At 37.9% G+C, this 16647-nt stretch overlaps 1 protein-coding gene and 1 pseudogene across 1 annotated transcript; both read left to right on the top strand.

Annotated features, from left to right (window-relative positions):
* Nucleotides 1-492: 492 nt before the first annotated feature.
* Nucleotides 493-4651, top strand: LOC133260991 (olfactory receptor 52A1-like; annotated as a pseudogene).
* Nucleotides 4652-14850: 10199 nt separating this feature from the next.
* Nucleotides 14851-15933, top strand: LOC133260989 (olfactory receptor 52A5-like). Its single transcript, XM_061439602.1, has one exon. It carries the CDS (start codon nt 14977-14979, stop codon nt 15931-15933), a length of 957 nt encoding a protein of 318 aa, XP_061295586.1. The 5' UTR covers nt 14851-14976.
* Nucleotides 15934-16647: the final 714 nt, after the last annotated feature.

Here is a 16647-nt window from a genome sequence, read left to right as displayed (position 1 = left end):
TTAAAAACATTTGTTTTGATTACATTTAATTAAAAACATTTAAAAACTGAATTCATTGGCAAAGGAGCATGTCTATATTTAATTAGACTTTAGACATTTTTTGTTAATGAAAACAGTATAAAAGGAACTCTATATGAAAAAAAATGGTGTATATAAATGTCTCTTATTTAGCCTTTTAGGAAAGAGAAGAGTAAGGAGGTGTCTGCGAGTTGTGGTAATGCTTTCAGGGATAATAGGTGTGGGTGAACCCAAGATGACATAACTAAAATCTGCTGGGTCTCCTGTGGTTTGACTGCTGGCTAACAAATCCCTCACTTAAGGGTTATAAATTGTCTTTCTCCACACATTCATTACCGATATTAAAATTGATAGCTAACAGCTTTCTTCTTCAATTCAAACTGATTAAATTGATGTTATGCCTCCAAATAATACAGATCATGGTTTTATTGGAGGAAGAACACAAAAACATGATCTCAGACAAACGTATAGAAGATGAAGAAGGTCTGTATTACAGAGATAAGAGAAAACCATGAAAGGCTGTCCCTGAGATGTCCACCCATTGCGGATGGTTCCAGCACCAAATGGATGTGGGATTTTGACATTGGCCAGGTGCTGTTACAGATGGTCCAGATAGAAAGCACTGCAGAATAAATAATAAAAAATGTTAAGAAGAGTTGGTGTTTGATAAGAGTTTAGTGTGGTTGATATGAAGGATAGTGCTCTTCAGATATCTGCTAAGAGCAGAACCAGTTTCCAACTTTTGACAAGTAAGCTCACTATTCCCAAGTTTACCTCAGTAACTTTACGTTACCAGCTATAATCACTCCATCCTATCAACCCTGTGCTCACTTAGGTACTTCCCACCTGCCATCCCACTATCTGTACCTGTCAGACCATGCTCAAATGTTGCCTCTTCCTCTTGAAAAAGTGACACCCTGATCGTTCTTAAAGGATTCCTATTTGATCCCTGATTATCTTTGAGACAGAAAAACTTTACTACTGTTAGAGTCAATGATGTATGAACTGACCATAAAATGAGTCATTGGGGTGCTAACCTACAGGTATCCAACAGCTTAGTTTAGTGACCAATCTATCCTAAAATACACGGTAACTGATACAGACTTCCTGCATTAAAGTGATTCTGGCTGACTTGTTTCTTTCACATGAGGTTAAGCACCACGAACCACAGCTGCTTCCTGCATTACTGCCCTATTTGTTGACACTCAGTATAGTGTTAGCTGATCATGAGTTTACTGACATAAACCAATTTTACTGAAAAGTCTATGAAAGAATGAAATAACCAAACCTTATTTTAACAGCTTTACTAATATTTCTCTAATACATGATTTGAGAACTTCTTGATTCAAAATATATAATGGTTAATGGATAATGATTTTGATCAGATAACTTTCATATAACACATAAGATCAAAACCTTTCAGAAAAAATTCAGTTATCAGTGAATTGAGTATGATTAAATTTCTTTGCTTATTTTAAATTTATCTTCTTAAACATTTCCCCTCTCAGCTCTCTTCCATTTATAGTTCTATATTTAATTTCTTTTAAGGAACATGTCCTTCCAAGCATTCATTTTCTATCAACTTCTTATGCCTGAGCCCACAAAAATGACCCATGTTCCAGATTATCTATTTCTCATTAAGAATTAATGAGCCTAAATTAATCAAGTCTCATGGAAATGATAGCTCTGGAAAGTTTAAATGCAAGAACAAAGTCTCTATTCTGATTGATTTACCCATTTACTCATGTTCCTTGGCTTCCCTGGTGGCTGGGACATCAAGAATCTGCCTCCAATATGAGAGACCTGGGTTCAATCCCTGGATCAGGAAGATCCCCTGGAGAAGGGAATGGCTAACCACTCTAGTATTCTTGCCTGGAGAATCCCATGGACAGAGGAGCTTGGTGGGCTACAGTCCATGGGGTCACAAAGAGTCGGACATGACTGAACAACTAGCACACACACAACAGATGTTCCTATATCCTTTAGTTATAAAGGATGAGTCCCTCCTTACCTCTACATTTGTCTGCTCTTCTCTTGCTTCCTCAAGGTCCCTCCACTCTAATTACCTTGTTATGTGTATTACAGAATTTATTTTATATATTTTAGCCACAGAAATTTAAGTATTTCCACTATTAGAAACAGCAAAAACTAACCACAGTTTTATTAGAAAAGTAAAAACGTAGCAAGAAATCTTGACCCAGATTCTGCAAATGTACACAGATTTGAATGACCTTTCCTAAAACTCTTCCTCACATTCTCCTGAAAAGACATCTCATCTGACACAGAGGCAGACAACATAGATCCATACATAGACAAAAACAGTTTGCTTTTAAGTAACAAAATGTATGTTTACTCTTTTTCTTAGAGAGCATTCTGCACTAATGTAACAGTTGAACTCTTACTAGCCCAGACCAGCTGTTTTTGACTGAGAGACAATTGAGATTAACAGAATACTGAATGGCACCCCACTCCAGTACTCTTGTCTGGAAAATCCCATGGACGGAGGAGCCTGGTAGGCTACAGTCCATGTGGTCGCGAAGAGTCGGACACGACTGAGCGACTTCACTTTCACTTTTCACTTTCATGCATTGGAGAAGGAAATGGCAACCCACTCCAATGTTCTTGCCTGAAGAATCCCAGAGACGGGGGAGCCTGGTGGGCTTCCATCTATGGGGTCGCACAGAGTCGGACACGACTGAAGTGACTTAGCAGCAGCAGCAGCAGAAGCAGTAACTGGAATGTGAAATATGGAGAGAATCACCAACCTCTGACTAAAACATAATTGCCAAGTAAAATAAACAAGTATACTTTTTTGGTGCACAGTTTTGAAATGAAATAACAGACAAGATAGCAGTTGATTCCCTTACTTAGGAATTTAGCCGGTTCTATGTAACATTATTTTTCTGGGCTCCAAAATCACTGCAGATGGTGACTGCAGCCATGAAATTAAAAGAGCTTACTCCTTGGAAGGAAAGTTATGACTAACCTAGATAGCACTTTGCCAACAAAGGTTCGTCTAGTCAAGGCTATGGTTTTTCTAGTGGTCATGTATGAATGTGAGAGCTGGACTGCGAAGAAGGCTGAGTGCCAAAGAATTGATGTTTTTGAACTGTGGTGTTGGAGAAGACTCTTGAGAGTCCCTTGGACTGCAAGGAGATCCAACCAGTTCATTCTAAAGGAGATCAGCCCTGGGATTTCTTTAGAAGGAATGATGCTAAAGCTGAAACTCCAGTACTTTGGCCACCTCATGCAAAGAGTTGACTCATTGGAAAAGACTCTGATGCTGGGAGGGATTGGGGGCAGGAGAAGAAGGGGACAACAGAGGATGAGATGGCTAGATGGCATTACTGACTCGATGGACATGAGTCTGAGTGAACTCAGGGAGTTGGTGATGGACAGGGAGGCCTGGCGTGCTGCAATTCATGAGGTCACAAAGAGTTGGACACGACTGAGTGACTGATCTGATCTGATATAACACAGTTGCATATCATATTTTTTGTTCTTGTGGATGCCTTTCCTAAAAAAAATGATGTGTCTTTATGGATCTTTCTTTTACCTTCTATATATGAATGAGTTGGATGATGTATTTTGAGCTCTACCAAAATCATATACACTCAGTACGATGACTTTGGATGAAATAGGAAGTAGGAGAGGTAGTAGCACTGACAGAGAAATGTTTTTTGTTTGCGTCAGGAGACCCAAGGACACTGCCTATTTCCAACATCATAGTCTTCATGCCCTCTGTGTTGACACTAATAGGGATCCCAGGCCTAGAGTCTGTGCAGTGTTAGATTGGGATTCCATTCTGTGTCCTGTATCTCATTGCTATGATCAGAAATGCCTTGCTTATGATCATCATCAAATGAGATCCCAGCCTCCATGACCCCAAGTACATTTTCCAAGGCATGCTAGGAGTCACAGATATTGTACTTCTTACCAGTATTGTGCCCAAGATGCTTGGAACCTTCTGTTTCATGTACCAAAAATATATTTTGATTCTTGCCTGCTTCAAATGTGGCTCAGTCACACATTTCAGGGCATGGAATCAGACATCTTGCTGGCCATGGCCCTGGACCACTATGTAGTCATCTGTTATCCACTCAGACATGCTGCAATCTTACCTACTTTCTAGCCACCCAAATAGCAGCTGCAGTAACACTCAGGACTGCCATTCTTATAACCCCATCCTTAGTACTGATAAAGTTCAAGTTTCAGTTTTATTATAGAGCAGTCATCTCCCACTCCTACTGTAAGCATATAGCCATTGTGAAACTTGCTGCAGAAAATATCAGGGTCAACAAAATCTATGGTATGTTTGTGGCTTTCAACATCACAGTGTTTGAGCCCACATTCATTACATTGTCCTATATGCAGATATTTATCACAGTTTTTTGATTTCCCCAAAAGGAGGCCAGGTTGAAAGCATTAAATACTTGCATTGCTCACATCTGTGACTTTCTCCGGTTCTACCTCCTTGGTTTCTTCTCATTCTTTGCACATAGGTTTGGTTCTCACATCCCACCTTATATTCACATCCTCTTTTCTGTTGGTTCCTCCATTTCTCAATCCACTTGTCTATGGTGCAAAGACCAAGCAGATCTGTATCCATAGAGTAAAAATGTTCTGTTTATAAAGTTTACCGTGAATAATACTTTCAGGCTTTTTCTTTTGTGCAATAGTAACAATCTTTCAAAACAAAACAACAAAAATCCGTGTTATTTGTGAATCCAGAATATTCTAATTGTTATTTTTTACTGTTGTTATTTTTAATTTGCCAGCATGTAAGCTGGTTTCCAGATTCTATTTGCCCATGACAATTATATGTCAGAAGGATTATGGACTCTACTTGGTTAATGAGAATAAGAAACATAAAACAATACAATAGTGAATATGTGTCTTTTCCTTTTCTTGCAGAAATTATGATGTAATGAAAAATTCAGGCAGGGATTTGTAGGTGCAAATAGTGTTATATTACTCAAATGGATTGTTTCATATTTATTCTGATATTGTGAAAAATTATTTAAGCTTTAAAACAAATGATTTGTGTATATGTGTTAGACTTCAACATAAAGCTTTAAAATAGTAAGAAAATAAATCCTTAGAAATGAAAACAAAAGATAGAAGAAAATCTGAGGAATTCCTGTAGGTTAAAGAAGTCTAAAGAGATATGAACTGGACATGGAACAACAGACTGGTTCCAAATAGGAAAAGGAGTAAGTCAAGGCTCTATATTGTCACCCTGCTTATTTAACTTATATGCAGAGTACATCATGAGAAACGCTGAACTGGAAGAAACACAAGCTGGAATCAAGATTGCCGGGAGAAATATCAATAACCTCAGATATGCAGATGACACCACCCTTATGGCAGAAAGTGAAGAGGAACTCAAAAGCCTCTTGATGAAAGTGAGAGTGGAGAGTGAAAAAGTTGGCTTAAAGCTCAACATTCAGAAAACGAAAATCATGGCATCTGGTCCCATCACTTCATGGGAAATAGACGGGGAAACAGTGGAAACAGTGTCAGACTTTATTTTTCTGGGCTCCAAAATCACTGCAGATGGTGACTGCAGCCATGAAATTAAAAGACGCTTACTCTTTGGAAGGAAAGTTATGACCAACCTAGATAACATATTCAAAAGCAGAGACATTACTTTGCCAACAAAGGTTCGTCTAGTCAAGGCTATGGTTTTTCCTGTGGTCATGTATGGATGTGAGAGTTGGACTCTGAAGAAGGCTGGGTGCTGAAGAATTGATGCTTTTGAACTGTGGTGTTGGAGAAGACTCTTTGAGAGTCCCTTGGACTGCAAGGAGATCCAACCATTCCATTCTGAAGGAGATCAGCCCTGGGATTCCTTTGGAAGGAATGATGCTAAAGCTGAAACTCCAGTACTTTGGCCACGTCATGGGAAGAGTTGACTCACTGGAAAAGACTCTGATGCTGGGAGGGATTGGGGGCAGGAGGAGAAGGGGACGACAGAGGATGAGATGGCTGGATGGCATCACTGACTCAATGGACGTGAGTCTGGGTGAACTCCAGGAGTTGGTGATGGACAGGGAAGCCTGGCGTGCTGCGATTCATGGGGTCACAAAGAGTTGGACATGACTGAGTGACTGATCTGAAATAGATATGATTATTAAATGCACTGTGTTGATCCTGAATCAGATTGTGGACAGTTAGACTATTTGTCTGCAGAAGGAAATGGCAGCCTACTCCAGTATTCATGCCTGGAAAATTCCATGGACAAAGGAGCCTTGTAGGCTGTAGTCCATGGGGTCACAGAAGGACTGAGCAACAAACACTTCACTTTCCCTCTCTCAATCTTATGAAAAATAAAATGGTTTCTTTCTCATCTTCCATTTGCTTGGGTTTTTGGTTGCTTAGTCACTAAGTTATGTCCAACTGTTTGCGACAACATGAATATACAAATAAATTAGAGTGGTCTATATTATACACAGCATGAGGGCTACTAGGAGGGGTAGAGAAAAAAAAGGGAAATGGCTAAACTCCTTAAAGGAAATGCCTAACTAGAATCTAAAAGCAAGAAAGCAGTCAAGTGGGGTGACGGGGGGGTGGGGGTGGTAGGGTGGGGAATGCACATTTGCATATGTAATATTAGTCGTGTAATACACGACACACTTTAATTATGAATAAATGCATAATAAATGGAACATTCAGAAAATAAATGCATAAAAATCCTACCAAATTTTCATAATAAGCATTTATTCTCAGAACAGTAATAATAATAATGACAATAATTTACATGATTTCCTAATGAGGGAATGTAGAGGAAGAGGTGTTCCAAACTCAAAAAACTTATTTCACAGCTATCAAATGATATTTCCTGCTTTTTAATTATTTTTAATTTATTTTTAGAACAGTTTAAGGTGTTTACCAAAAAGTTGAGTAGAATGCCGAATTCCAATATAAACTTTTTCCCCAGGATAAATATTTAACAACTATATTTGAGCTTAGTTGCCATCTTGATCATTAAATCACATCACCACAATTATTTTATGTATTCTAAATTTAAAAGCATATATCTATTAATTTTTTTAGTATGGTTTCTGTATACTATAATGAATCTTTTTTAAAATTTATTGAAATATAATTTACATACCATTTAGCACAATCTTTTAAGAGTATACAACTCTGGCTTTTGAATGTCCAAACAATTGGACATTCATCACTATTATCAAATCCCTGAACATTTTCATCATCCCAATAAAGATATTCCATCCCCCTTTAGCAGCCATTCCGCATTCTTTTGCCCCCATTTCATGGCACACATTACTTGACTTTTTGCATCTGTGTCTGTGATTTCACTTCTCTGGACATCTCATATAAGTGAAATGAAACAATATTTGACCTTTTATGACTGGCTGCTTTCACTTAGACTAATGTTCCCAAGGTTCATTTGGATTGTAGCATAAATAAGAGTTTCATTTATCTTCATATTTGAATGACATTCTAATGCATGAGATACCTGAGTCTACTCTTGCACCAAGGAAACAGAGCTCTGCCAGGGTCCAGCCCCGGTGGATCCAGGGAATTCGAAGGGGAGACGGCTTCGGCAGTCAGGATACGATAGAATTAAAGATATAAAGAGTGATCAAATAAGCATAGCTCAGTGAGAAAATGCAGTGGAGAAAAGAGGCTGAATAACTTGGTTTATGTGGAAAGCTAATAAAATTCCAAAATAAGGAATTTGTGTCACCTATGTAGGCTGCAGGCATCCTTCCATTCTCCCGAAGGAGAGGAGACACTAAGGCCTCCCTGGTCAGATCTTAGAAGCCCAGGCATAATTAGTAGGCTTGACGAGCCTCCATGGTCCAGATGGGAATTCAGCCAGAAGGTGAGAGAAAGAACGACATGGGGAGACCAAGCTTCAGTGAACAAGGCCCGCACTTTATTTTCCAAAGTAGTTTTTATACCTTAAGTTGTGCATAGAGGATAATGGGGGAAGGTCAGCAGTCCTTGATCCTTATCGAAGCCAGGCTTTCAAACTTATCATATGCAAAAGTTTAGGTGATTTACATCATCTTCTGGCCAGGGGCCCTGTCAACACTTTAAGATCCTTTCTTCAGAAAACTTATTTTTCTCTAAAGGTGATTATTCTAAAGTCAGGCACCACCCTCTGAAAGTATTAGATAAAGTTGCATTCCTATAGGGCAAGGGTGTGGTGGGCTATAACAAGAAAAGAATTAACTCAAGGGTCCAAGGTTACAAACATTAAAGCTACTACTTACATTCCTGTACACCAATTATATTAATCAATACACTGCCAGGGACACAGTAGGTAAGGGATATGGAAACTTAGCAGCAAACATTGGCCCAAAAAGTGAAAAACCCTTCACCAATACAATTTCTAATCAAACTTTTAACTGCTCAAAGGAATCTGTATTTAGACAGTTTAGAACATCTCATGTCTCTCATGGTTGGGAGGCTCTGAACAATCACATGTAGCTGGAAGAACCCGTTCAGGCAGTCTAGAGGACTTCTAAAGGAGTTTGTAGGTTGAAACACTCTTGTCACGCCCAGGAATTTTATTAACTGGAACTGTAAGTTAACTCTTTTTCAGAGTGAGGTGGTGGGGGACAGCCCCCCGTAATGTCAGAAGTGTAGGTGAGAGCACAAAGCAGTAAAGTAGGCAGATTCTGGTTTTGGGGGTAGATGCTTGAGAATTTCCAGGGGGACTCCTGAGGCTTGATACTGCCTTTGCGTATGCCAAGCCTCCTTCCTCATGACCTTTGCCACGAGCGGAGTTCCTCACGCTGGCTCCAGGCAGATCTCTCTCCATATAAGCTTTGCTATGATCCCTCTCTCTCTGCCTGGTAATGACATCCATTTTCACTCAGAAAACTCCACAAGGGATGTCCAGGCTTGTTTTTATTTTTCACATTTCACTCAAATTTATTTCTTTTTATTTGACTATGTGCACTGGTTTTGGGTTTTATTTCTCCGGTGCAGATACTCAGCTGTGGCTGATTTCAATCTACTGATGTGAATCGCTGAGTGCCCAGGTGTGAAGACATGCACATACCCTGATCAAGGCTGAGCTGGCTTATCTGTATATCTGCCTTCAATCCTATACCATTGCTTTTTCTAAGATGATGATGATTTTATTGCTGTTTAATAAGAGGATGTGGTCAGTGAGTCTCCTAATTCAAAAGGAATAGAGCTTCTAAATAGGACCTGACCCAATGACATAGGGCAAAACCAGTGTGATTTTAATTAAGGCCTTTAGATAATCCAGGGTTGATAACTTCTCTCTTGTACTTTTCAGAAAACTGAAATGTTTTCCTTCCTCCTTTTGATGCTAAAGTTTAAAATCCCTACTGTGAGTCATAAACCTTGATTAAACCAAGTAAGTATAATACCTGACATAAATAACAGTTTCAGGTTGGGAAATTGATATAAACTTTATAAGGACATAAAAATTTTGAAAATGTATACCATTTTTTCATGATCACTCTGAACATAACTGGGACAGTTTGGAGAGAGATGGTTTGGAATCAGAAAAGATTTATGTCACCAGATTTTGTCCAGAAGAAAATCAGAAACTGACTGGTAACTGAGGCTCTGAGGTGAACATTCCCAGTCAGTCCCAACCATGTGCATAAAGAAGAAATATTTGTACCCCAACTAGAATTAAATTACAAAAATACATATTTTCACTTCTCTTCCAGCATGTCCATGCTGATCAATCTGAATATCTCAAGATGTGATTGTATACCTTTATTATTTCATTATTTTTTTAATAAGCATCATTGATTTTTTTTTTATGTGTGTGGTCTTGGGACAATGTCTTCTCTTTTAAAAGGAGACTCATTTTATTTCCCAGTCCCAGAGTGAAACCAAAGTTTGAGAAATTTTTCGAGGTAAAAAACCATTAGAGAATAAATCTTGTATGTTCTGAACAACAGTGTGCCTTTTTCATTCTTGTCTCCAGTGAACCCAAAAGCTCACCAGGGACTGGTAAAAACCAGTCCCCCAGGTGCATGCTACAGTACAAAACATTCATCCTTCACTATCTGAAACATCAGATCATTTTCTGCTTTATGATTTCGACCTGTATCATCACAGAGGATTCCTGGTAAGTCTTTGGGTTTGAAATTCTGCACTGAGTGTGGGAAACTGGAGGCTTGCTTTTATTATATATATATATGTATATATATATATACACATACATACACACACACACACACACACACATACACACACACACAACTTGATTATATAATTCCAGGATAAAAAATATATAATCTTACAGTAATTAAGTGATGAAACGCTAGGAAGATGTGCCCTATGCTTTTCACAGCATTTCAGAATCAATTAAGCCATGCTTGGTGACAAACTGTTAAGTGAGATTGACAAAATGAAGGACCTTTAGAGAATAATATGCGTGCTGATAGATGAATGGAAAGCTTATTTGTTAAGAGATCAGGAAATTATACATGTTTAGACTAGAAAAGATGCAGGAAGAAAAGATACCCTTCAAGTAATTCAGTAGAAATCCTCTTTCAGATAAAATGCTCTTTTAATATCTGGAGTGATTTGTGAGAAAAAGGTAAAAGTTCATTTATTAAAAACTGGCATTTATTGACAGATCAATACATCTTATGTTTCCTTCCAAATATTTAGATGGATTATGTCATAGAATACTCACAATCACACTGTAATATGTTTCTATCCATGAATATGTCCTTAGTAATGAAATCAAAACCATGTAAAGTTTCATAACTGTCTGTGTTGAATTTAAACTCTGTTGACTGACTTCAGATCCTGTGCAATTCACTGCCGTGACTCATAGCTAATGTGTGTCGTTGGATTGCATATTTGGGAATTTAATAAGGAATTTAGAAGGAGCCCATTTAAGGATGTTGTACAGAAGATCTGTTTGACATTCAGACCTGACCTGAAATATGGCAAGCTATCTGAGAAAAGAGAGAGTCCTCTGTCACTGGAGGACTTGAGATAGAGCTCAGTGGGTGAATGTCAGAGAGTTCATTGAGGAAAAATTCCTGAGATTGTAAGGAGTGTGGATTTAGAGCCCTGAATTCCTTAAACCTTTTAGATCCTGAAATTCAGTTTGAATCAAAATTGGACCTGTATGTAACACTAATAATTCAAGTTTTATGCTATAAAGATGACCAAAGTATATTTACCCTTATGAATTTATGAATTCATAAGGGTAAGGCTTATGAATTTCAGCATTTAAGATATCTTTATTCTCTTTCTAAACAAACACATCTATGCACACAAAGTTCCTTTCAGCTTGTCTTTTGTCATTCATTGCTATAATTCTCAACCAAGGAACACTCAGCCTCATCCCTTCCAATTTCTGTTACATAAAGACAATGAGTCCAATGCAAAACAGATTTTGCATTCTTTTTATTCTTTTGTAGACCACATCTCCTCATGATATAATGTATGGACTGTCACAAATATCTTTCTGACTTAGTCTCCCATCCAAGTCTCATCACACTGAGCTGCCATGTCTTTCAAGCCATTCATCGAGCTGCTAGAAGATGAATTTTTTTACCTTCCAAAAAAAGATGATCTTAAATCCTAAAATGTTAAATCATTTGGTTTAAAACATTAACTTCATTTTTTATATTCTTTGCTTTTTATTATCCATAATTTCTGCTTATGAAATATATTACATATGAAACACATTTTTTTTTATATACAGCCCTGCCATAGCTCACAATCTTCTGTGGTTTTTGTACAAACTATTTTCTCTTTGAGTGCCCCCCACGTCTCTTTTATCTGATTATGATTCCACTGAAAAATGATTCCACTTCCTAGGCAAATTATTCTCCCAATTTGATTAAAGGCACATAACTGTTAATTCTTAATCATTAAAGACTGTCTTTTTTTTTTTTTTCCTGCCCTGTAAGAAAACAGGAGAAGGCAATGGCAACCCACTCTTGTACTCTTGCCTGGAAAGTCCCATGGACGGAGGAGCCTGGTAGGCTGCAGCCCATGGGGTCGCAAAGTCAGACACGACTGAGCGACTTCACTTTCACTTTTCACTTTCGTGCATTGGAGAAGGAAATGACAACCCACTCCAGTGCTCTTGACTGGAGAATCCCAGGAAGAGCGGAGCCTGGTGGGCTGCCATTTATGGAGTCACACAGAGTCAGACACGCCTGAAGCAACTTAGCAGCAGCAGCAGCAGTAAAAAAACAATACTTACCTGTGGTGGATTCATTTCCATATTTGGCAAAATCAATACAATATTGTAAAGTTCAAAAATAAAATAAAATTTAAAAAAATAACCAAGGAAGCCTTACTGTAGAAGAATATTAGGACTCATAAAGTTAGTGTCAGTGAAAAAAACTAATCTAAGAAATAGAAAGGGCTACAACATAGTAAAAAGCAAAGACATTGCTTTGCTGACAAAGATCTGTATGGTCAACGCTATAGTTTTTCCAGTAGTCACGTATGTATGTGAGAGTTGGACTATAAAGAAGACTGAGAGTCAAATTGATGCTTTGGAACTGTGGTATTGAAGACTCTTGAGAGTCCCTTGGACTACAAGGAGATCAAACCAGTCCATCCTAAGGAAATCAATCCTGAATATTCATTGGAAAGACTGATGCTGAAGCTGAAGTTCCAATAGTTTGGCCACCTGAAGTGAAGAACTGACCCATCGGAAAATACCCTGATGCTGGGAAAGATTGAAGGCAGGAGGAGAAGGGGATGACAGAGGGCTAGATGAGTGGATGGCATCACTTACTCAATGGACATGAGTTAGAGCAAACTCCAGGAGATAGTGAAGGACAGGGAAGCCTGAAGTACTGAAGTCCATGTGGTTACAAAGAGTCAGACATGGATGAGAGACTGAACAACAACAAGAAACAGAAAATGTTATTTGAGCCAAATTGAGGATTATAACTCAGGAATAGCATCTTAAAAAGCTCTCAGAACTTTTCCTCCTGTTAGAACTCAAAGCTACTGCTGCTAAGTCACTTCAGTCGTGTCCAACTCTGTGTGATCCCATAGACAGCCCACCAGGCTCCCCCGTCCCTGGGATTCTCCAGGCAAGAACACTGGAGTGGGTTGCCATTTCCTTCTCCAATGCATGAAAGGGAAAAGTGAAAGTGAAGTCCCTCAGTTGTGTCTTGACTCTTAGCGACCCCATGGACTGCAGCCTACCAGGCTCCTCCATCCTTGGGAATTTCCAGGCAAGAGTACTGGAGTGGAGTGCCATTGCCTTCTCTGAGAACTCAAAGCACAGTTATATAAATTTTTTGAGACAGACAACTGTACCTTAAAAGATGTTTTTTTGACAGTTTACATGATCCATATCTACAAATACAAAGTGGTGGGTTATTCTGAGCCCTTAGAGTTGGACATGACTGAGCAACTTTCATTAGCAGGCAAGAAAAACCCTGAAGACTTTGGAAAATGATAAGACAAAGCCACTCATAAGAGGCCCTGGAAGCATACGGTGTTATGGGTGAAGTAATCACTGAAGGGCAGAGACTAAGAGATGAATCTGCTCCTATGAAAAACAGCTGTATAAAATAAAAATGTTTACCTGGATAGAAATTGTAGTTTTAGTGGCTATAAGATGCCCAAGGCTTTAAGTAAAGGAAACATTAAATTTCATAGAGAGTTGTATGTTACTGCAAATAGTTAAGAAAAACTAAATATTCAGGCTAAATGTTTATTGATAATGAAAGGGAAGCATAGGAGGTATAGGTTGGTACTTGAAGTTGAATACAAGTGATTTGCACACAACAGGGCATAGTGAGAAAAGATCTAAAAGGGAGATCTTCAAGCTAAGGATAAAGGGTAACTTGAAGGATGATAGAGAGGACAAGAACCTGAGATTTTTCTTCAAGCTATCCTTCAAGCTAAGGATAAAAGGTAACACCCATTATCTAAAAAGAAATTATACAAATTAATTTATGTACAAAACAGAAACAGACTCATAGACTTTGAGAATGAGATTAGGGTTGCTGGGGAAAAGGAAGAGGGAAGGGACAGTTTGGAAACAATGTATACAGACTATTATTTTATAGTTGATAACCAACAAGGACCTACTGTATAGCTCATGGAACTATGTTCAGTGTTTTGTGGACGGAATTCTGTTCAATGTTATGTGGTAGCCTGGATAGGAGGGGACTTTGGGGGAGAACGGATACATGTATATGTAAGGCTGAGCCTCTTCACTGTTCACCTGAGACTATCACAGCATTGTTTGTTAATTGGCTATATCCCAATACAAAATAAAAAGCTTTTTAAAAATCAAAAATAAAATAAAATAAAATTAATGGATTTGTCTTATCAGAGTTTAAGAAACAGAAGGTAAAGATGTAGAGCTTGTCTTTGGGAAAATACTGAAAATTTGAAAAATTAGATTTAAAGCAGTCTGAGAGTCTATTGCAGAGGGATCCAATAATGAAGAGGCTAACCTAGAAAAAAAAAAAGTGAGTTTCAAAATGAAAAAATATTCTCATTAAACTTGTTTTCTGATTATAATCAAGCAGAATGATTTACCATTGGTATAGATCCTTCATGTCTAATCTAGGTACAGTTTAGTTTTTGAAATTCTTTACTCTGAATTAAATGAATTGTTCCCTCAATTTGAATTGGCGGGTCATAAAGACAGTACTGAGGGTGATTAGCAAACACAAGCTAAAGGGAATTTATTTGTTCCAGTATTCAAAGACTAGAAAGAAGTTATCCAGTCCAGTTAATTTTTCTCATTGAAAATGATAAAGGCATGCAGAAACATAGAATCTCATAATTGATCATTGAAAGACATTGGAAAAAGAGATTGAAAATTAGAGAGGAGCCATTGGGACCGATAAAATGGTATCCTCCTAATTGAACTAAAGTATGTTTTACTTAAATAATTTGTCCTTATTTTTAATTTTTTAGACTTAACAGGGAATAGGAGATGAAACAGCGATATCCCTACTTGAGTCTACTGACCAAATCGCCATGCTCGGACCCAATGGCTCAGTCTTCATGCCCTCTGTATTAACACTCATCGGAATTCCTGGCCTGGAGTCAGTGCAATGCTGGATCGGGATTCCATTCTGTGTCATGTACCTTATGGCAGTAATTGGGAATACTCTAATTTTGGTGATAATCAAATATGAAAACAGCCTCCATAGTCCTATGTACATTCTTCTCACTATGTTGGGGGCCACAGACATTGCACTTAGCACTTGTATTCTCCCCAAAATGTTAGGCATCTTCTGGTTTCACTTGATGGAGATTTCTTTTGAAGCATGTCTTCTACAAATGTGGCTTCTTCACTCATTCCAGGGAATTGAATCAGGTGTCCTGCTGGCGATGGCCCTAGATCGGTATGTGGCCATCTGTAATCCCTTGAGACATGCCAGCATCTTCTCCCAAAAACTCTTGACTCACATTGGGGTTGGGGTGACACTCAGAGCTGCCATACTTGGAGCGCCATGCCTGGTACTAATCAAATATCGTCTCAAATTCTACCGAACCACAGTTGTCTCCCACTCTTACTGTGAGCACATGGCCATTGTGAAGCTGGCTATTGAAGATATACGGATCAACAAGATCTATGGTCTATTTGTTGCCTTCACTATCTTAGGATTTGACATAATCTTTATCACCTTGTCCTACATTCAGATCTTTATCACTGTCTTTCAACTGCCCCAGAAGGAGGCAAGATTCAAAGCCTTTAATACATGCATCACTCATATTTGTGTCTTCCTGCAGTTCTACCTCCTTGGCTTCTTCTCTTTCTTCACACATAGGTTTGGTTCTCACATACCACCATACGTTCATATCCTTTTATCTAACCTTTACCTGTTAGTTCCACCTTTTCTCAACCCAATCATCTATGGAGTGAAGACCAAACAAATCCGTGACCATGTACTAACAATATTTGTATGCTCCAAACATCTTAATCATTAGTGGATCTTTCTAAAGAAAATTTAGGTTAGTTCAAAGTAGCAACATCAATATGCTAAAAGCTAGGTCTTCTACACATTTCTACATCTGAAAAAATATTTTAAATCTCAGATACTCATAATGGAAGGAGACACTTAATAAATCATCCAATACTTAAGAACTTTGGTTTACTACTCTAAAAAACTCTTATATTGTGATTTCCAATTGTTTCCATTATTGTTTTTGCCCTGTACCTTACAACCTAGAGCTTTCTCTTGAGTAACACTTAGACATGCACAGATAAGTAACTTGTAGAAAACAGCAGTTGATCCCAGATAACTTCTAAGGATCATCTCAAACATTCATATCTTCAAACTGTTAATCCAACACTTAGCTGTAATTCTGGCCATGATTCATTTTCTGATATCTCCTTGTGAATCTATATGTTGAAAATTTTAATGACATCTATTTTTGTCTATTTTTTGTCTGAAATACTGATATAAAAATAATGTAAAATCAATAATACCAATGACAACAACACAAAACCTATAGGATGTAAACTAAATTCTGTAAACATGGAATTAGTGGTATAAGAAAGAAAACACAAAAAAGATTTATAAAAATAAATTAGGTCTATTCACAGATAAAATGTTTTTAGGAAACAAAATTATCATAGGACTTAAATAGAGCACATCCTTCAAGAGGCATTTTAATATGTTAACCCAAATTTGAGTTTTA

The sequence above is a fragment of the Bos javanicus genome, chromosome 15 (assembly GCF_032452875.1).
Source record: "Bos javanicus breed banteng chromosome 15, ARS-OSU_banteng_1.0, whole genome shotgun sequence".
In the NCBI taxonomy this organism is placed as follows: Eukaryota; Metazoa; Chordata; class Mammalia; order Artiodactyla; family Bovidae; genus Bos; species Bos javanicus.
The sequence above is the reverse complement of the archived record's forward strand: the minus strand, read 5'-3'. Positions and strand labels throughout refer to the sequence as shown.

What these genes read in the sequence shown, in the direction of transcription:
- LOC133260989 (XM_061439602.1), top strand. Translation starts at nt 14,977, where the DNA reads ATGCTCGGACCCAATGGCTCAGTCTTCATGCCCTCTGTATTAACACTC.